Raw genomic sequence first — 23,869 nt, forward strand, 5'->3', positions numbered from 1 at the left:
ACTTAGTAAGAAAGGATTAACTTAAGCTTTAATCGAACAAAGTTTTGGATATAATGTTATTTGTTATTAACCTTTAATTCCTTCTTCACCATGAAAAAATCCCGTATTGAGAGAATGAGATTCATGCATAAGTTTTCAGCCAATCTGAAAAAGCGATGCTCTCCACGTTTACCCTTTATCATAGAAATTATCTTTGTGACATCATACATTAACGCCTTGCTCCTGCCATGATACCTAAAAGGACAAGAAATACAACAAATTCAATGAACAACGTCTTTATTGAATGTAAAGATTAAGAACAAGAAAAAATGAAAGGGAGAATGATAGTGAAGTTACTCAAAATTTCTCTAAGGTTTATAAGGGACAAATGACAACACCACAAAGGGTGCAAGCAGGACCGGAAGACAACTTTTCTCATGTTGTAGTGCAAACACTAAACAGTCTATACTGCACCATTTCTAGTATTTAATGTATTTTTATTTAATGTCTGAAGTATCAGTCAACACCATATTATGTTGCACAATATGTAATATGCAAGGAGCTAGCACAACATATGAGGCATGCCATTGCAAACCTGAAGCATCAAACCCCAATGCATAGTATTGACCTGTGGCATAGCATCAGCATGCTACTCTGGTATAAATAATGAACCAACACAACAGCTGGAAGTGCATATTGTAGTCAGCCTGTTTCTTTTTTCTATTTCAGGCTGTACTGATTGCGCGTGTCAGTTTCTGCTTCAGATTGTATCTTCGTATCAATAGGTAATAATTTTGCCTCTTAGAAGCTTTCTACATGTAAATTGAGCTTCTAGATGTTTGTTTAGTCCAATATAATCTGAAAATAGATCAATTCAGCATGTAAATGGAGCTTCTTATAATGTTGGTTAAATTTATTAAATAGCTTTCTGTACATGTTTAATGTTTGTTCAGTAATACCCAACGTGTAAAGTACCAATACCAGAACCTGTATCAGTACCATATTAGTAGGAAACAGAACAGTAGGGTGCAGTACTGTGCTGGAAAACAGTAACCTTCTATGTGCCAACAGAGCAAAGATTTGGGTAACGTACATGTGTTAGCATGGTGCCAATAAAGAGAACATAACAAAATCTTACCGGTATGATCCCCTATAACCAGCATAGCCCATACTTAATCCTTGCTAATAGCCAAAACATTCTTTTACTATGGATCAGTAGTAGGCCATTTAAAGAGATCAAGAATCATGAGTTGAAACAAAAAAGTATCCTACATGCAAGGTTTTTGAAGCAAGGTGCATCGAACTAGTATTGTGACCCATATCAAACTAGTATTGTGACCCATATCAGTCGACTACATGTACGGTATGATACTAGACAGGTCCATATCGTGCTGTGCCGGAGCATGGTAAAATAAGGAAAAGGGAGGGGGAAGGGGGAGAATTAGAGGGAGGGAGGGAGGAAGGAGAGGGAGAGATAGGCCAAGACGCGACCGAGAGGGCGGAGATGTGAGCTCCGGCCACCAAGGAGATGGCTTGGGACACAGCAATCGTGGAGGCAGGCATGCAGAATGCGCTCAAGAAGATAGTAGTGTCGAGAAGCCGGATCTTATTGAACCACATTATGGAAGAGGGAGGGAGGGTGGAGAGAGGGAGGGAGGGAAGGGGCAGAGAGAGTGATGGGGGATGAGAGGCTTACCTAGGGGCTGGGATGATCATCAATCACCTTGGTCAGCAAGGGCAAGAAGAGTTCTAGCAAACAGGAGAGATGAACGAACCATCCAACCAAACCCTTGAAGTCTTGGCCTCTTAAACAATTTCAACATGGTGAACCGTCTCGGTTAGTGAGTGGTCGGCTTCAGGACACCTTGAATTGTCTGACTCGGAACAATTTGGCAGTCCCAAGTTTGAAGTATTGAGATATCATGATGTACCAATTAAGGCTAGGCATGGCATGCACCATCCACCATACCAAGGAGCATACCGACAAGTGGATATTAATGGGTATGCATAGAAACAGTCGATACACCCTTGACATGGACTTTTTAAGCATCCAAAATCTGGTTTTACATTCTCTTATCATGTCTTCTTGTCTTAATGATATGTTCCAACAAAAAGAAAGAAAATTCTTTTGACATAATCTACTTAGTATTTATTGTTTTACTTGGTTTTCCACTCCATACTATAATCTACTTAGGTTTGCAATACAAGCTGCTTAACTTTATATACTTTTACACGCCATCAAATTGCTTGTTTGAAACTTTGCAATGTGTAACGCTCCATGGAACCAGAGCCCAGAGGATTCATCTCTAGCCATGAAATAGCCTTATAGTATTTATTTGATAGTTTGAAAACTCGCAAAGTCCATCTGCCCTCAAAGACTTATAGCTGTCTGTGAAGGCATAGAAAAAACAAACACTTTGTGCTCACAGAACAATGGACAGGTTACGGAACAAGGATTCAGGACCTGGTCCATCCTGATCTATCCAGCTATCATCGAGTCAAACCAGTAAGAGGTCGGGTCCTTGGACAGCTATGGAACCCCAGCTCCAAGTAAACCAGTGTGTCCTGTGGCTGTTGTTCTCAGCTCAGACCAACCAGGTCAGTGACCAGTCAGCCAGTACAACTGATACAAGGGTGGAAAGCCAGCAAAAGAAAGAGCCCTAGGCTATGTTTGTTGCACTGTCCCATGCAAAACATGAAATGAGAGCATACAAAAGAGAGGAAGAGGAAAGGATGTGCTCAGATCTGAACTCTTTCTTGCTCAGATCCGGTCTTCCCTAAAGCAAAATCATCTTGAAAACCCTGTGATCTCCTCTCCACAAACTTTTATTTTTTTTGCCATTAGCTGACCGAAATTCAAAAACAACAAGGAAAAATCATGCCAAAATTTGCCAATTGGCATGAAATTCTAGTCTGTCATACTTTGGATATCAACATATGATTTTGATTTTTATGAAAATAATATATTATTTTTGGAGTAAAATAATTATTCATGATCTCAGGAGAAAAATTTGCAGCATGCCTGCACTATAAGTGTACACCTGCTGGCATATTATTGCTTGATGCAGATCAGTTTTAGGCATATCTGAGAGCACCTGACAATATGTCTCGAGAGTGACATAAATTTAAAATCAAGCAGACAAAAATACCTTTGTTCATGTTTTAAAAATATATGGACTACCCATGGGGAACTCGAAAAGCACTGAACCAATTTTAACTTTCAGAATTTATGCAATTATTTAGGTTATCTTTCAAATAACATTTCAAAAAATAAAAATTAATGAAACATTTTGGAGCCAGTGTAGACAATTGAAATCTATTTTCTGAGGCAGTTAGCCTGCATTTCAGTAACTATTTAAATAAATTAAATAAAAAAGGAGCTCCTTTCCATGAATAAAATTTGCTTTGTTCACAGAATCATTTAGAAACTTTAATATCTTTTCTAGAACATCAGTAACTTAATAAACATCATCGGGTTTTGTAATTTTATTTAAAATTTGAGCCTTTAGACTTTATTTTGCTTTCCAACTTCATGTTAGCCTGTAGGAAAATTCTACTTGACTAGTGTAAAATATGCATCTTGTTATATTCCTAGCAAGAACAAGCCTGTTTAATTTAAATTTGAATGGTATCTTCATTATGAATAAAGCTTCTTCTCAGATGCCTAGAACATATCAATTTATTATGAAAAAGCAAACAAATCTAGTCTAAAATAAGGATAGGGGGTAATGCAGTGTTAAGAAGAACGTTTCCCCACTATATCTTTAACAAACCCACGTCATGTTATAGCAATACCTAGTATCAGATAGAACAGTGCATTGTACCATGGCTGGCACAAGAACAATGCACAAAATTTTAAGCCTTCTCACCCCTTTTAGACAACACGAACACGTTTGTTCTAATTGCTAATTCAAACTATTTAGCAATGTTGACTCAATAACATGCATTGTAAGTTTGTTTTAACACAACTTCTATTTAACTACAACCATTATTCGCATACAAGAAATAGAAAGCTTGAAGCCTTTGATAGATTCAAACTTGAGACTTTCATGGCTACAGAAACAAAATACGCATTTGACTAACATGCAAAGAACCACTATACTCAAATGCATATTACATGATCAGTGACTGCAAATCATTAAGAAAAGAAGGTTGAAGCACCTGTATAGAGGAAGCAATCTGTAGTTTAATATTTCGAGGAGCAGCAAAGATACACCAGTTTTGCCCAAAATTGATGGAGATCGTTGAGTCAGAGTCTGCAAAATACACAGATCAATTAGACAAATAACACAAATACTCAATATTCTGATATATGTGGGTAATAAAGGATGACTTAAAGGGCAGAAATAAGATCAAGCAGGCATGTTATTTCAGAAAAGGAATGACCATTTAGGATGAAGCATACAAGTCAACCAAATGTCACTAGGAATTATGCCCAGCATTAAGAAGCCATCATCTTCAAAACCAAAAAGCTCAAGACCCAATGTGACTGAATCAAGTATGAAATGATTAGATATCTGTAAGTTGATTCATGGAATGAAACTATGTAGGTCACATTAAAGGATAATCAAGAAAGTTTCATAGAAATCTTAGTTTATTTGTATTTGCAAACTGCAAAGTCTTCGGAAAGAGGAAAACATAAGTCAATATTTGTTCTTCCTCTGCACCGTAGTCATGGTGTTTGATATCTATGACTAGGCATAACACTTAATATTGTATTGCCAATGATATGGATATAACCACCTAGTAGTAAACCAAACTCAAAACAGCAGTTTCATTTACCAAGTTTATTGTCTATACTTAGCAAGAACAGGTATCTTTATTCAAGCAACTTTCATCATTGTTTAGTGTTTCCATCTGCATACCACTATTTCAACTTTCAAACATCATAGGGCTGATATGGTATGTAACTATGTATCTAATGCCATGCCATGCCCACACATGAAACACATCAATAAAGACCGATAACAAACGCACTGTTCGCTGAACCATCCCGAACTGGATGGTTCAGGCCGTGCCGAACCATACCGACAGGAAACCGGTCCGGTTCCGATGTGCAAAACGGCACCATGGTCATCTCAGAGGCAGGGAGAAGAAAGAGAGGAAGAGAGAAAAAGAGAGGGGGGAGAGAAAGAGAGAGGGCCTCTGGCGGCTACCAGAGGCCGTCCGAGCCCGTGCTGAAGGGCTTGAAGGAGGTTGACGCCAAAGGAGGGCCTCCGTCCTCCTCCAGTGCGAAACGGGGATTTGCCCCTATTTCGCCTTTTTCTTTTGGGTTTTAACAAGCGAAGTCAGCGACCCAGTGATTGCCGGCTTCATCTTCTTTTTTTTTAATCATTTCAACGAGTTGTCGACTTCAATCGAAATGATTTAAAAATAAATAAACAAAAAACAAAGTCGGCAACTGGATTGCCGACTTCATGCGATAAAAACCAAAAAAAAAGGCAAAACAGGGCCAAAACCCTATTTCACTGGAGGAGGGCGGAGGCCCTCCTCCGACCTCGACCACCCTCAGGCCCCTCAACATGGGCTTGCCGACTATCAAAGACATCGTAGTGGTGTCGTTGTCCGTTTGACGGCCTCCGGACACTCGATAAGGACTTTCCCCTCTCTCTCCTTTCCTCTCTCCGTCCTTATCGAGCTCGGCAAGAGCTTGGATGGGTTTCCGACGGCCGTCAGAGGCCCTTTTTTCCTCTCCCTCTTCTTCTCTCCCTGACCGCTCCAGCCCTCTCTTCCTCTCCTTTCTTCTCTCTCCAACCGCCAGAAGCCCTCTCTTCCTCTCCCTCTTCTTCTATCCCCGACTACCAGAGGCCCTCCCTTTCTCTCCCTCTTCTTCTCTCCCCCCTCTCTCTTCCTCTCTTTCTTCTCCCTCTCCCATTCTCTACCCTGTCGGTTTAGCCCGACGTGGACCAATATGGACCCATACCGAACCGTGCCGCCAGCCAGTCAGCACAGGATCTAGTTCCAGTTCGGTGGTCCTTGAACAAACAAGTCAAAAAAAAGGCTTCTTGCAAATTACATCCGATATTCTACCAATATTACATTTAAAGTATTGGGTTATCAATCATTTACAATTTGACCCAAAAACAATCCATCTATATTTCAACAGGTTAAGCTTCCACCAATCCTAGCTAAAGCCGTTGATGTAAATGCTAGGTTGGATCTTTCTATTTTTATGATGAAACTATGAAAGTACCCCCAAATTCACTAATAGGTGCTGGATCCCTCTTTGTTTTCTTCTCCCTTCTTCCCTCTCCACCGGAATCTGATGCTGCGAGAAAGCAACATCAAGAGAGAAGGTTGTAAAATAGGGTACTTTCTTTTTTCATTTCTAACAACTAACTTGCTTCAAGATCTCAAAATCAAAGAGTTTAGATAATGGATCATCAACCTTGGACATGATGGAGGAGCATCCAGGTTGCGGCTACAACATAGTTAATTGGAGAGAGTACCATGGTTCACCTAACCATCCCGAATAGGGCATTTCCGGATGTTCCGATCTATACCGTCCGCAAAATGGGATGGTTCGGCCTTCCAAATCAAAACATCAGACAAAGAAGAGGGAAAGAGAGGAAGAGAGAGAGGAGGAAAGAAAAAAAAGGAGACAATGCAGCCGAAGAACCGATGATGGCCCACCGAGGCCATCGGAGGGCCATGGAGGCCTCCATGGCTCTGTGTCGTCCAATAGGACATTTAATCAAAAAATATTAAGAGAGGGAGTGAGGGTATCGAAGGGAGGCGTAGCCCACAAAAAGACCGTCAAAGGGCATCAGATGGCCGTCGTGGCCACCGAACAATGGAGAAGGTGTGAACGGAGCCATGGCCACGAAATAGGGCCCGATTCATCGCATTTTTTTAAAAGATGATAATCAATAGTGAAGCCGGCACTGGGTTTGCCAGCTTCACTAAACACAATGCCAATTTCACTGCGATCGGCATTTTTACCATGATTTTGCCATCCAACAATCACGATGGCCAGCCAGAGGCCCTCTTTCAGCCTCTCTACCAGCTTTTCCTTCTTTTCTTTCCCTCCCCACCTCTCTCTATCTCTCTCTCTTGTCATGATTTGACGGAGGAAGCAGAGGCCTTGGCAGCCTTCGAGAGTGCTCACAGCCCATCTTTGGCCACTGCCGGTGTCTCCTCTGACCACCCTCTTCCTTCTCCCCTCTCTTTTCCTCCTCCCCAGTTCCTTTCTTCGCTTCTATGTTGGTTCGCACCAATTCGATCCGATATGAACCCACACCAACTCGTATCGCCGGCCAGTCGGCACAGATCCCAATACCGGTTCTACGAATCTTGGGAGATAATGTTGGCAAAAGGGGCTTCTTGCACAATAAGTGGATTTAATTTGGGTCAATAAACAAATATCAATAATATAGGTCTATATATGTAACGTTGGCAAAATGTTGTTGGTAATTTACAAACAAACCAAAAATTAATAAAAAAATAATGAGGATGCAAAATGATACACTAGGAAAAGATATCTACGATGAAGCAGTTCTAGCTGCTTTAAAGTGATGACTAGTGACACTTTGAAATTTTGAATCATTAAAATCATGTTTGATTATTATAAACATATCAAACTTTATAGTCCTCTCACATAAGCATTTTTTTTAATATAATGCAACATAAAACATTCCAATCAAGGAATTCCGTATCAGCCCCCGAATCGGCCAGTACACCCCGTATCGAGCCAGACTGATGGGGAACCGGGACAGTTCGACTGGAAAACGTGGTATACCGAAGGGAGAGGGAAAGAAAGGGAAAATGTGGAAAAGAGAAGAAGAGAGAGAGAAAACGAGAGGAGAGGAAGAGAGAGCAGACATCGCCGGAGGCCGGCGGTGGTCCACTATGGCCATCAGAGGGCCGCAAAAGCCTCCACGGCTCAATTGTCACCCTATAGGGCTTTTAAATGAACGAGAAAGAGAAAAAAGCTGAGCAACATACCAAAAGGAGGCGCAGCCGGTGGAGGGCCGTCGAAGTTTGCCGAATGACCGTTGTAACCACCAGATGGCAAAAACCATACGGGCGGAGCCGCGACTGTGAAACAAAGGCGACAGTCCCTGTTCCTTTATCATATTTTTTTAAAATAGCGATAAATAGTGAAGCCAGAAATCGGTTTGCCTGGTCCACTTCATTTTTTGAATTTTTTTTAAAAATGTCAAAAATAGTGAAGCCAGCAATAAGTTTGCCGACTTCACTTAAGTGAAGTCCGCAAACCAATTGTTGGCTTCATGCTTTTTCAAATTTTTTAAAAAAATATCCATGAAACAGGAGCATCACTTCTCTTTCACGCCAACAGCACCGCATGTGTGGAGTGTGCCTTCCCCCGACCATAGCGACCAACCAGAGGCTATCCGACGGCTTCCCCTCCCTCCTTTTCTTTCTTTCCTCTTCTCTCTATTTCTCTCTTTTGCTCCTCCCAATGCACTTCCTTTGCCTGTGTCGGTTCATATCAGTCCGATCCAATACAGACCCGTACCGATCCGTACCGCCAATCGATCGATACAAATTCTGATATCGAGTGTGTGAACCTTGATTCCAATTAAAGATATGTCATCTTAATACCGGACCTCATATCAGTACCAGTCTATTATAGTGCTGGTATGCCTGATACCTGGGTCAATTCAATGTACCGAGTATCAGTACACTCCCCATACCTCGTATTAGTTCGGTATGGTAATGTATGGTTGTACACACCGATAATAACTAGTACGGCAAATATTGTTCTTTCCAATCAAGGAATGCCGTACCGGACCGAACCGTCCGGTACGGAACGTGCCGAACCATCCCAACGGAGAACCGAGACGGTTCTGACATGCAAAACGGCACATGCCGGTGCCGGAGAAGAAAAAGAGAGAAATAGAGAGAGAAAGGAAGGAAGAAAAAGAGGGAGGGGGGCAGCCGTGGCCGTCCGGTGGCGGAAAGGGCCCCCACGGCTCCGCGCGGGGACAGGGGCGATCCGCCCCTGTTTCTCGGGGCTTTTTTTTAAAAGAGCCTTTTCAAAGTGAAGTCGGCATGGATTTTGCCGGCTGCCCCCCTCTCTCTTTTTCTCTCCCTCCCTCTCTCTACTTCTCTCTCTTTCTCTCTTTTTCTTCTCCGGTTCGTCCGTGTTTTCCTTAGTCGGTTCGCCTCGGTTCAGAACAGAACAGAGTCGTGCCGTACGGTACCGCCGGCCGTAAAAAAAAGCCTTTTCAAAGTGAAGTCGGCATGGGTTTTGCCAGCTGCCCCCCTCCCTCTTTTTCTTTCTCCCTCCCTCTCTCTCTATTTCTCTCTCTTTCTCTCTTTTTCTTCCCCGATTCGTCCGTGTTTTCCTTCGTCGTTCGCCTCGGTTCGGAACGGAACAGAGGCGTGCCGTACCGTACCGCTGGCCGATCCGGCCATCGGTACCAGTTCCGCCGACCTTGCTTCCAATTACTCTTATCCACAAACTTTAAAATAAATTCATTTATGATTGCAACATCTAATTGTAAAGAGAAACTTTTATAGTTCCAGGAGACTTTAAAAACTCAAAAAGATCCATTTTGTTTCCATGCTTCAGAAAATAACTTTATTTACCCTTTTTATAAGAGCATTTTGCTTTAAACTTTTCAAGACCATTTTGCACCTACTAGTAGTAGATAAATGAACTTATCTATATTAGTCAATGCAAACATACTGTTAATGAATGCATACACAACAAAAATTCAAAGACGCATAAAGAGTGTTCTTACAAACAGTTATAGTGGCACAATTACTTAAGAAATATTAGAAGGGACCATTTCTGCCCAAAAATTAATAAATGTGGCCCTCTTATGTAAATTCAATAATTAGGTGGATCAAGGTCTGTCAAACCAATACCAAGGCTCTTACCGATCAATGACCGATTAGGTAGGGTGCAATATGTACCATTCCAAGTAAAGACGTATCAAATCGGGGAGAGGAGGGGAGGGAGGGGAGAGGAGAGAGAGGAAGAGAAAGACAGAGGGAGGAGGGGGAGAGAGAGGAAGAAATGGAGAGGGGGGGGCCTTACCTAGGCATCGGTCGGTGTCAATTGATGTTGGTCGGCTTCGGCCAACATCAAAGACGAGCAGGATAAGGGATCAAGTGAGCGAGATGAGCACAGATTGAGTGCTAACTCAAAGATTTAGTCACATGCAGGATCATGGTGGAACGGGAAGGGGGAAGAGAGAGGGGGATGAGGAAGAGAGAATGGAGGGTCGGGGGCCTTGGAGGTTTTTAAGGACCAAACCGTCATGATCAACCAAACCATCCCGGTTCTTGACCGGTTCAGGTTGGCTCAACATACCTTGAGGTGGACATTTTCTGCAAAATCCCCTAATTTCAATAAGCTTTCACCTAGTACAATCAAGTTACACATTGTTTTGTGCAGTAGGATACTAAAGTTATCATCAATATATGGTGTACATGTATCCCTAAGCTATGATTGATAAGCCAGCCCATCTAATGGTTGTGACTTCTGAGGTCAGTTATAGTTGTTACATAACAGAATGCCTGACCTTTCTACAGAGATTCTTCATTATCCATCTAAACTATAGAATACATGCTACACTATCAGCTTCACCTACAAAAATACAAACATCAAGATGCTAATGAGGTTCATGATAATGTTAGACACATACCACACTATGATGCTGACTAGTTATGCATCGACTATCTATGTTAAGCCTTATTTTTTTACTAAATATGAGTATTTCATTTTCATGCATTATAATCTAAATATTAGTCATGAAATCTGACAGCAAGAAAACTTGGAAATATTGAAACCATTACATATTACACATAACTAGCATATACAGATACAGCCAACATATGTACTCCATTATAAAATGAACACGACAATAACAGCATGGTGCCTAATGGTCTTGAATAAGTCCCAACTTGTTTTCTTACACTCATCTCACTTTTGTTGATTAATATTGGTTTTTGATCAATTTATTTAGTTTATATTTTAAATGTTCCGCATCAAAAATCATTTCCCGGATATGTTTTAACCAGTTCCAACAAAAACTTCAACCACAATAATGGCCAAAGTATTAATTTTAGATTTCTCGCAGTCTTGAGCAATCTAAATTCATCCACACCCTCCTAAGAATATTCTAGAAACTTTCACTAGCAAATAAGGACCAATCCTTTCATTTTTTTTCCCCCAATTTAATGTTCTCAGACATCTATTATCTAGCAAGCAAACAGAGAACTTTTCTGGTACAACTTCATATTTTTTTGTTATATAAAAGACTTGTTTAGCCTAGCATTTGTGGATGCCTTATATTGGTTGTCGTGGCATCTTACTATATATTGTATGCTAAACCACGGCTTAGATACATGTTGCATACTTATTTTAAATATCCTACATTTTATAATTAGAGAAAAGATTGGGACACTTTCCACATGACCAAGATAAAGGATGGGGTTCCTCATTTTCTTTCTATGTACATGTTAACCTTTTCATAATAGGAATGATGGATGGTGGCGTTGATGTTACCATATGAAATATAATATGGGTATTAATGATGACTACATGATGTGTTCAGACAGTTATTATGGATGATAGACTTTGGTACCACCACGGTTGCAGCCTTGCAGGTAATGCATCATACAGGGCAGCATGCAGAGATGGAGCCAAAAGGACCTGGGTCTTTTTTTGGAGGGAGTGGTGGGGGTTTTTCCCCTTTAATTCTAAGAAAACCCTTTAAATGTATAAGTAGGAGATAAGACGAGCCTCAGAAACTCATATTTTATAATGAAAAAATTGGCCAAGATCATGAGCGGAGTGGGGAGTCCAACTTCTTGACAATTAAAAGGCCATCAAGAAGCATTTAAAACACCCCTTAAAATTGAACCACAACATCCTTGCATTTTACAGATTCTCTTTTCCCCTTTTAACCTCCTTTACGCGATGGCTCCTATTTAAATTTTAATATAGGATTTTAACCTCTGTTTCTTTATAGTTAAACAGTTTTTTGAGAAAATGAAAATAGTTGACATGGTTCAGACATCTCCTATTCTCCTTCAAGCACTGCTCAATAAAAATTTTAAGTAGCTTTTGGGATGTAGGTCCAATGTAAGAGTGGAGTAGGCAGCTTTCCTTAACAACTAAGAGAAACATGCCATGATGATAACCAGCATTCTCTAACATGATCAAACCCATATAACTTGTGAATTCTATGTTTAAATGTTTCTAGCTTTAAAATCTTATTAAGTCAACCTACTATAAATTATTTATTGACTGATATATGCATATACAGGCATATGTGTTGCATATACAAGTGAATGGTTTTGTTATTGAGGATATTTTAAATTATTAACTGAGGAATTTTAATATCAACAACAAAAATTGGGATTTTTAACATATGAAAAATTGGATTTATTATGTTTATTATGTCAATCAACTAATGCCACACTTGTGCTTTATGAGCTAGACAATGTAATTTATATCAACCATTGGATATTTCTACATGCATTTCCCTTGCTTCTTCTTCATTTTTCAAAGCTTGTTCTTTATATTTTTCATTTTTTAAAAAAATTTATTACTGTTTTGCATCTACATGCAAGTTAAAATTGAATGATATACTGATTGGACTAATAGACATCTGATTGAGTCGAATTTTCACAGTCAAGATTATACATTTGACTTAGCCATTCGTTCTTTTCAAATGAAAAATATTTTAATTGTTAAATTTAGATCAAATCAATATGACAAGTTGGTAATAATCCCCACCTCCCCCAAAAAAGGAAAATCCCAAGACAACCACTGACAACAGGACCTTGTTGAGCCGGTGCCAAGACCTAGCACAAGTTGACACATGTCAATCAAGTACGAGCATTACTTTCTAAATCCTTTGTTAGACCCATTATGCTTTGCGGAATGCTTTTCTAGATACACACTCAAAGAATATTTATATATTGACATCTCGCAGCCATAAGGTATCCTCTTTTTTCAAGATTTACTATATTACTGTATCCATGGCTAATATTTATGTCCATATTTTTAACTACTACCAGCAGAGGGTATCAGAAATATCCTTGTCACATAAGTCACAAAGATAATGGCAGCAGGATAGATATAATAATGTTCCATTCATGAGTTGGGCATCTCTTTTATGTCACAAATTTAATCCCTGCTAAATAAATTATTTGATTATTGTGGCAATTATTTATGTTGGAACATTATATCTATTTGTTCCACTTTCAGTAACAAGTTTACAATAAGAAATTCAGTTTAAATACAAAACCAAAAAGAATGGAGAAACAACAAGCCATGATTCAAGATGCTGATCAAATGTGGTCGTATAGGATGAAATATACCAACATAGTGAGGAATACCCAGTTCCTATACAAACTGGGCTGACCCAGTTCATGTTGCTTGGTATATACCAGTACCAAGTTATTTCTGACCAAAATCTGACCAGTTCCTTCTGCTTCCCATTGGTTCCAAGGGCTCTGAACACTTTTTTTTTTTTTATTCGTATGTTTTGTTTTAAAAGAGAGAGAGCGGGAAAGGGCGAGGGGAAAGCAATGCCTGTCGTACCAACCGGTACTATCCCATATCGACTATATAATACCATATCAATAAGGCACTAATATGATAACAAGGTTCGATTCGGTGTTTGAGACAAACCGGTCAACACCCATCTGTATCGAGCAAAACCGCCCGTACTGCCTTGTTTTGAGTGGTACCATGGCTGGATTGAGAAAAAACATAGTTGGAAGCCTCTCTCTCAATATGGTGTACCACAGTGTACCTACCATACTGTATTGATTCAATATTTGGTATTGGTTCTGTGGACCTTTACTAAAGGATTCCACCACTGGAAGTGCAAACTTGCATGACAAAAGTCTAGAATTGCTTCTAAGACGGTATATACTCTCCCTTTCATTTTTGGCTATGAGAATGGTTAAAATACACAAAAAGGACAAATCATGCCAAATTCTTTTGGCATTATTTCTTGATGTGTTGTAGATCTATCATTGATCTACACATCCATGTACCTTTTGCAGAGGCATTTTCCTTGAATTATGATAATTTTTGGAATGAAGAATAATTAACACTTAAAAATAGAAACAATTCTTGGGAAAAATAGCATGCTAGAGCTGTGTATGTGCACACATTACCCTCTTCTTTTCAACCAATTGCCCTATTTTTGTGCATGTTTCAAGCACCTAAAGAGCAAAATTAGCACACTTTTAGAATTAACTGTTCAAAACACTTTTTTTTGGGTTGGAGAAAATATATGTAGTACTCCTCAAGTGTAGGTACAATAATCCTTAATAAATTTCAATTTTCAGAATTTCTGTGAATTTCAAAATTTATGATTTAGAATTTTAACTAAAATTAGTTAACAAATTACTAAAAAAACTAAGAAACAGTTTGGTACCATTTATAGGTAATTAGAAACTATTTTCAGAGGTAGCTAGCATATACTTGACACAGTTATGCAGAATTACAAATTATCACTATTATTGAGTAACTTATAATAATAAAATTGCTAATTAATTTAACAATCTAAACGAGTTTAATTGCAATAAAAAAACATGAAGCCATCTTCATGTTATGATTGATAAATGATGTTCATTTTAAAACCGTTGTTGTTTTCTTTAAATTGTTTCACATCATACCACATCCAGCCCTATTTATAGGAACCTTTAAATGTTAGAGGGCCACAATCTCTGAAAAGCCATTAAAACTAAAAACCTGTAAAAACTTAAAAACCCATATAGAAGAAACCAAGAAATAAAAGAATATCTAGTGTACGGACCCGTACTAGACAAGCACAATCTGTCATCCTGCAGTACAACACCTTCCTGATACCTTGCAATAAACAAATATCATGGTTTATATATGCCACGCCTTACCGGACAATTAATAACCATTTCCAGAAAGCAAGGAATCAAGCTGTCATTGGGAATTGCCACATATATTTCAAAAATTCTTAAGATATTTGTCAAGAAAATAACATCCACGTTTGATTTCATATCAGAATGCAATACATAAGTTTTTTACTAACAAAAAATTGAAGAAAGATATGGAAAGTGACTGTAAAACCAGAAATATGATGATTAAGAGGCATTATTACAAGTAAAACTAAAAGCATATTGACAGATAAATACCAAACATTGCAGGAAATTGTAGAAGACAAGAAGATACCGTGAAGTGGGGACGAAATAATGAGTGAGGTGCAATCAGCAGCAACCTGACATACGTTTCAACCATAGCAATGCTAGGAATGGCCTACAACAGTGTTAAAACATGTCAACAGTCAATAGTAAACATTTACATTTGCCCACAAACTGAAGTATATACACAACTACATCCTGAGAAATAATATTTGACTTGAACTAAACCAGAATACTATAGCAGCAGAGAAGCTTCATGCACACACTTTACATTCTTCTAAGAATAAACTAAATAGATATATACACAAATGCAGGCAGACAATAATATACAATGGTATGACTTTACATATACAATTGTATGACTTTACACATATCTATGTCTACATCATGATTCATGGTAGCAGTTTCAATATCCAAATCCATGATGGTACAGTTTCAGGACATGTCAATTCATGGTACCGGCACTTAGTAAAAACCCCAAACCTAGTACCAATGTGGTATGGTATAACTGGTAGGAGCAGTACAATCCGGCATGGGGAAGTAAGGAACCATACATTATATATCCTTATGTATGTAAGCACGTATGTTTATGTATGTATTACATATGTATATCAGTGTGCAAATATATAAACACAGTTTTATATGTATGTATAATCATGGCAGAAAATACTGCCATGAACCCTATATATTGCTTATGCTAACAATAATCTTTTGACATTTTTATTTGTAACCAATACTCATTCAGTACATACTGGCACATCATTAATTTACAGCACGTTGTGCAATTATGCACCAGAAAATGGCACGCATGCAGTTCATAGACACATGACAGCATGAAATAATTACTTGATGCATGCCTCGATCTCAAGATATACATAAACAGATATTTTAACTTGACATTGCATGAAAAATCAAATACTTTTGCAGTAAGTATAAAATAAAAGGGTAAGGTATCATGACCAATACTCTAATAACTCAAGCAACAAAATCATGTTTATCTTACCTGACCAAGAAATATCGCTTCTTCAAGTTGATAGGCCAGTTTCAAACATAGGTTGGTTGACAAACCAGAAAGCAACGTCATAGACAGAGGGTAAGTTTCACGCAACATCATCATCCTATCATTGGACTGTACATTAGGTCCTTGTAATATTTCTGTATGTCCAGCTGAGGTAAACCAGTTCATCACTGCATCACTAGCTGGCTGAGCCATAGTAAATGAAAGAACCCAAAACATCCCCATTGATCTTTCATCCAAGTTCATAAAATCCATTGTACGCTCTCCTGAAGCTAAAAATTAAAAAAACAAATGCATTATATAGAAATAAACTTTTCTGCAAAGCCTAGGAAACCTTGTTGAACAAACTAAAACTCAAAATCACTAGGCACTAGACTGTCAGTTGAAATGATTAGACCAAGAAATAAAGGCTGTATCAAAAGAACTGGTCATTATTTAGATTAAAAATGCAAGTATGTTGCTCTATTTGATAACAGATGCATGGATGTAGTATTGAAGCAAGAGCACAGAAATTAATAAGATGGAATACTAAAACATTAAGTCTTCAAATAGAATATCTAAGAAAGAGCTTTTGACCTCAAAAGATCAGGAAGACCTTCACCCTATACAGTACAGACAATGATATTTTCAGATCTCAACCATACCAAACCATATCGACACTTTGTCACATGCTATAACGATGATATCAACATGAGCATCGTCCAAATTGGAAAACCATTAGTAGATAGGGATGTATCATGTCTCATATGATACATACAATACCAGTACATGAACAATATGAAGGCAAACCACAAGATCTGAGGCCTTCCAAATTATTAATCATCATGTCCATGTCATACTTGTGTCAATTTCTGACCTTTTTATGAATAACCTTTCACATGTAGTGTAAAGTTATGTAATAGAAATAATTATAAAGAACTGCTCTCATAAGAAAATAAAAAGAAAAACCTATATATGAACTTCAGATGTCCTCATTCAGTTAGAATCAAGATATTTATGAATTGCTCATAAAAGCCATATCAGACATACATGTTCTGAAGGGAGGTAGCAAAAAGTTTGGTAGTTCAGCTCACATAACATAATGGTTATCCATATCCATCAGAATTTGCAAAATAATTTATTCGAAACATCAAGATCATATTTGCAATTTCTGACAAAAAAAAATTACTTGATTTACTTAAGAATGTCTTATAAAAACAATTACCAGAACTTGTACATCTAGCCTGTAGGTTGACGGGTTTGTGCACCAAATCAACAATACACCATACAAAGTGATCTTGCAATAATAAATTCAAAGAATCAAACTGAATTAATTTCTCCAAATAAGTAGATCTCAAGCCAAAACCTAATGCAAATACCTTTTGTCACTTGCTTCCACCACTCATCAATTTGCTTTCCTTTCTGAAGCTGATCGTTGTTGAGATACTCTCTAATAGAAGCATTGAAAGACCAAATGCGCAAGGTTTGGCTACTACTGATGAAATCTAAAAGAATACTTTGAGCATTGACATTGTTTGAATCAAAATTTTTATCTTCTTTATGAAATGAAATGATCTTTTTTGTAGTCTCCACCTGACAAAAACAGAAAATAAGATGTGTAGAAGCACAAAAATAATACATCTTGGGAAAGAAAATGAGCATTAAAGCATGAAAAAAAATGCTCACATCAAACATGAAGTAAATTAGATTAGTGGCTCTTTCTCCATGGTGAAAAAGTATAAAAGCACATTAATTTATGAGTATGCACTGGGAACCACCTTCTTTGGGTCTGAGCATAAAGTGTTCATAACAATCTCAATGCGAATAATCTGTGCAAGCAGCCAGGTCACATGATTACTGCGAAGAATCTGTTGGTCACCTTTTGTAATTCGAGAGGCAAGTTTATTAACAAAATCGAGAAAATCAATACAGCCACTCTTCATGAGAAAGAAAAATATGTCTGCAAATATAAGCCACTCCTGCCAGCACTGCGTTTCTGCAAAAGTAGAATGAAAGAAACATGCCACTTTATAAGTATGGACATAAGCATAAGAAGAAAAGGATGTTATAACTTGGGTAAAGACTAAAATTATCACAAGTTGAAAGAGAAAGAAAGAAGCAGAGAAAAACTAAGCTTGAAAAATAAAAGTCAAGAATAATGTAAGTGTTAACAAGAGTGTAGAATAATAGAGTTAAGGGCTTCTAATTCAGGTCATTGCTTCACGTAAGTACACAGATGCACGTCTACCATGCTTAAAAACTAAAATAGCAAATAGCAAATCAAATGCAAACTAAAACAAAGGAGCAAAACCTAAATGACAATATAGTTCAGATAACAAAAATATGCCTGCATCATTACTTTATACAAATCAATTAATTTTATCCAATACAATGTTAGCACGTGTTCAAGATATCACTCCTAGTATTGCACCCCAGAAATAGATGGTGCACATTGATATGGATTTACACCAAGAGACTATCACAGTTTATATGATTCACCAAGTATCTAACATGCCAAGAGGAGAAATTACAACAAAACATTAACTTAGAGGAGAATAACCAACAATGTTGCAACCAGTGTTGCATGAAAACAAATACAAGAATTGGATTCCTACATGAATCCAAGAGTTTGACACCTCAAGAGGAGAAACGGAGGCACTCCGATACGAGAATATGTAGAAACTATAGTTTTGACTAAATTACATATTCATTCTCCAAAAATTGTATTTCAATTTACATGTTTCTCATCCAAATCTCTCAAGTAACTTAAAGATACAATGGAACTGGTATCTGACAAGGTTATGTAATAGTTAAATTCTTGACCAATCTCTAAAAAGAAGAAAAAATGTCATATCTATGTTTCCGACTTTATTATAGCTGGTTGAATTCATCGCTAGAAGAATCCATCTAAAGCAATCTCTAGAAGCAGCAAACGAAAAATTGATAAGCATCCAAGTTTGGTGCATAACCAACTCAGACACATATATGATGCAGGCTTTGCAGCTGCAGACAAGTGTGCAGGTAACACAGCATGCAATGAACAACATAAGAACATATGATCATATGTGGATATTCACCAAGCACAAGTGAAAGACAAAAATGCCCTTGATCCAAGTTTATACATTCAATAAAATAATACTTCTAAGGTTTGTGACTTGATATCCAAACATGATATAACATGTCATTTAAAACTCGTGGATGAGAATGGATGAAGTAATTAGAACTTTGGGAGGGAAAGCAGGTGCTAAAAGTTCCCTGGACCACTTTTCAGTCTCTTAAGGCCACTCTTGTGAAGCTAAGAGCACAAACATCACTTGTTTAGTGTCAAATTCATATGAATTGATTTGACTATTATAGTGAAAAATAAGAATGCAAAACAGCAAAAGAAAAGTAAAAATGGGTTTATCAAACCAAACAATAAATAAAAGCACTCCTTGTGGAAAAGCAATTTAAAACATTGACATGCACACTGGATTATACCGAACAATAATATCAGCAAGCTAGAAGTTCATTATTACATTTGGTGTGCCTTTGGAAAAATGGGAAAGCTGTAAGACAGAACAGTTTAGTTATTAATATAAGCCCTGACACACAACCACAAAAATCTGAGTTAGGAGCATGACATATGATCTTGATACTAAAGAAAAAAGCTAAAAGACAAGTGGATATATAATGTTGTACAGCATATTGTTGTAAGCTTTATCCAGGTACTAAATTGTTGGTTTGCATGCCATCATAGGAGATTATCAGCACCATAAAGGAGCGCATATATCAATTTCATCTGTCAACACTGTCATCAGCCTATATCAATGCAGACTAAAATGTACTGAAACAAGCTTATGTTCCATTTTCCTGTTTCAAATCCATTTTCAACCATCCTGTAAAGCCATACTTCTATTTGAAATGGCCTAAAGATCTAAACCTTAATTCCTCTTTTCCTTTTTCCCCTTCTTTTTTCCTTTTCAATTTAAAATCTGATGTCAAAGGTCTAAAGCAGACATGATAGTCTCAACTAAAACAAATGTTTGAAAAAGAAAAAGGAGACCCGCAGTATATATGCTCCCTGTGGTACCACAGGTATATAAGCTTCCCCTTTATTTTTGCTACCAGAGTGTGGAAAATGGATGCAGATGACTGTAGAAACCCAGAAGCATAGAGGCTCTGAGCTTCAGAAATCCACTCTCCTCTGCAGCTTGAGTTAGGTTATACATCAGAATAAATGCATTATGAGCTTATTTTTATTGCTAATTTGCAAAACCTGTTTTGTAATATTTGTTTGTGAAACAATACTTGAAACCACACAGAAAGCAATGTTAAATGCAACCAGATGAAATTTTTCAGATGGTTTATGATCCTATGATTTAGTAAATTGGTAAAATAGACATTGTTCACTTTTTTTTTTTTTCCTTTTGAAATGATACATTTTCTTGTTCAAAACTCATCAAAACATTAGGATAAGCCAAGAGTCAAAATGAGATCCATATAACATCAGCTCTAGCAGACACAACATGCAAATATGATATTCAATAAAATGCAATCCTTCAATCTGCAAACTGAAACCTGATTAGTTGGCCCCACACCTTCTATGCCTTAAAAATATAGTTTGATCTAGTATCAATCAGTATTAGTCTCTATCACCGTGCATCAAACTATCATAGAGTGTAATACACACCAGTACAGTTCCAGCATAGCCTAAACCGAAAATATACTTTGTTGTAAATTGCTTAATTAATATCTTTATGTTGATTTCTGGGTAGGCGTGATTAATGTGAAACTATACGTAGCTTTCTAGTGATGTTTAGTAGAAACAGCACTAAATAATTGAGAAGATTCATAGGGGAATGTATCTATAAGACTTAAACATCTATTCTCATGTTTTTGAACATGTCTGGGATCCCCAAGTTGCAAGAATAATTGAATGTTAGTTCTGTTGTTTCCATTCCGATAACAGTAGTTTCAAGTTTTCAGCACCCTTAAAATTAATTATGGTCTACGGACCACCAAATTCAAGCCATATAGTTAACAGAAAGGTTTTATGAATTAATGTTCTGCTAAAATTGCAAAAACAAGGAGGTGGTTTTTTATTTTCACAAAAATATCTGAATCAAAATCAGATAGAATTAGGGGTGAAAGTGGCATGGATAATATCCGTCCACATCCGTTTTCAAATCCGATTCAATCCAGATATGGACTGAAATTTGAGGATCCGACTAATATCCGTATCTATAGCCGTCAAAGAAAAATGAACATGGATATAGATAGACAACTATCCAATCTATATCCGAATATCCGGATCTACCTGTAATTCTATATAATTTTATATAATACTTATTAATTTTAAAAGAAAGCATATAACAATATGTGCATACTATTAACTTGATTAATTATCTTTTTAGTAATATCTTTAATTTTATAGTCATAAAGTTTAATTATCCAACTTATATCTATAATAATATTCATACTTTCAGTATCCGAATTGTATCCATATCCATTTAAAATAAATATGGATATGAATTTTTGTATCCGATTTCGAATAATATCCATATCCGTATTTGTATTCGTCAGACAAAACAAATATAGATATGGATTTGCTGGTATCTGATGAGTCTGACATCCAATTGTGATTTTACAACAGAATTGCTCCATTAATAAAAACTTATGTCACCAACTTAAATCTTCATAAATGAGAGTAAAATCTCATAAGTAATTTTTAACCAATCAAGCATCCTACATTAGATGCAGCAAACATCCAGTAGACTAGCAAGCCAAACAGTAGTCACAAACAGTACAAGAGATTCCCCATCACAAAGGAAAACAAAAATATCCTATAACTAAGAAGAAAGAAAATAAATAAATGTTTCCTTGAAGCTTTATATAAAAAGAACCTAATTCAATCCAGAAAATACTCCCAACAATCCCAAGGACCCCACCAACCAAGATAAAATAAAAATGGAAATTTTAATGCTACTCTTGGTGACAAAAGAACTTTACAACATTCCAATAGCTTCCCAATATCAGAAATGACCTAAACATTCTGAAATAGGATTCTAGTTCCACTTAAATTGCTAACTAAAACAGAAGATATAAAGACAAAACTCTATGTTTGACTCCAATTTATGTGGTGTACTCAAATTATTCTGAAGTGGTTCAGCAATTGCAGTTTTGTTCACCATTATTTTGACTAGGACAATTTTATGTCTTCGAAGCATCTATTGATAGGATCATGGTTCGCCGTACCGGACCGAACCGCCCGGTACGTGGCGTATCAAGCCGGAGCGGCGCCTTACCGGTCCGGACCTTTTTTCGAAAAATCCCCCCGAACCGCACCGAACAGCCCGTTCGGTCCGGTTCGCGTCCATATCGCCCAAAACCGGACGGTATGGTCGGTTCGATACCGGTTCGGCATGAACCGAACCGTGCCGACATCTCCCACGTGGAAAAAGTGGGGAGGCGGAAGGGGGGTGGGGTCGGAGAGTTTTTAAATGGCTGAGAGGCGTTAGAGTTCTTTGAGAAGTCTCAGAGAACTTCCGAAGCATATGAATGTCTCAACGAAACCGTTGAGACCTCCGAAAAATTAGAAAAAAAAAAAAACTCCGTCAAATTGCAGGAGTGGTTCGAAAAGAGGCTGATCTTTGGTCGGAGGTAAGATAATATGTTATTTTCTTAGTAAATATTTATTTTTTTTATTTTTGTTGTTAAAAATAGGATAAGAATAAGAAAGAATGAAAAAAGAGAAAATTATGCCAAAATCTTGTGATTTTGGTATGATTTAATTATATGTGATAGATCTTTGGAAGATCTACACGATGACACCAAAATTATTAATTTTCGTTAATTATATATTTTTAAAATTTTTTATATATTTATTCATTTAAAAATAATAAAAAATTAAATTTTAAGAAAAAAATCAAAGTTTAGGAATCATGTTTATAATGATTCAATCTACTTAAATCTAATTTCAAAATTTTTTTCAAATATTTAAAATTAAAAATTTATTTTTTTTAATTATTTAAATTAAAAAATTTAATTATAAAATAAAAAATATATAAAAATAATGTTATGTTTTAGTTAATTTAAAAATATTATTTGAAGCATATAACATATTTATTTTGAATTTATAAGTTTTAAAATAATTTTAAAATTATTTTAAAATTATATATAATTATTTTAATTATCATTAAACTATCGTGTTTTGTTATACTTGATATATTTATAAGAAAAAAATTTAGAACATAACGTTCGTTCACTTTAATTAATCAGCTATTTTATAGTATATATTTATTTATATAAAAATTATTAAAAAAATAAAAAATCAGAGTTAGTTTTGAAATTGAGAATAATGTTTAGAATGGTTCAAAATAATTGAAATATTTGAATCTAACTTGAGATTTTTTTGAAATTTTTTGTAAATATTTAAATAATAAAAATTGTTATCAAATAAAAAATATATGTAATTAGTGTTATATTACAGTTAATTCGAAATAATTAGTATTTTGTTATACCTGCACAAATGAGTAAGAAGAAAGATCTAGAGCGTGACATCGGTTGGGATCATGGCGAGATACTCTCGGCTCGGCATCATTGGAGATGCAAATGGTGCAACACAGAGTTCAAAGGAAGAGGGGTGACTAGATTAAAGCAGCATCTGACTGATGGTTATCCTGATATGTCCATGTGTCGGAAATATCCACAAGAGATCCGACAATTGATGAAAAAGCACTTTGCTGATTCGAAAGCAGCGAAGAAAAGGACAAAACAGAAAAAGACCGAAGTAGACCG

At 36.8% G+C, this 23,869-nt stretch overlaps 1 protein-coding gene across 1 annotated transcript in view; it reads right to left on the reverse strand.

Annotated features, from left to right (window-relative positions):
* Nucleotides 1-23,869, reverse strand: part of LOC105042227 (mediator of RNA polymerase II transcription subunit 23) — a 72,285-nt gene that overhangs the window by 31,944 nt on the left and 16,472 nt on the right. Inside the window, 6 exon segments of the mRNA XM_010919347.4 lie at nucleotides 72-234; nucleotides 4,141-4,235; nucleotides 15,125-15,208; nucleotides 16,097-16,383; nucleotides 17,470-17,683; nucleotides 17,869-18,086. Of these exon segments, the coding sequence (XP_010917649.2) occupies nucleotides 72-234; nucleotides 4,141-4,235; nucleotides 15,125-15,208; nucleotides 16,097-16,383; nucleotides 17,470-17,683; nucleotides 17,869-18,086 (1,061 nt within the window).

This window comes from Elaeis guineensis, chromosome 3, assembly GCF_000442705.2.
Source record: "Elaeis guineensis isolate ETL-2024a chromosome 3, EG11, whole genome shotgun sequence".
Taxonomy (NCBI): Eukaryota; Viridiplantae; Streptophyta; class Magnoliopsida; order Arecales; family Arecaceae; genus Elaeis; species Elaeis guineensis.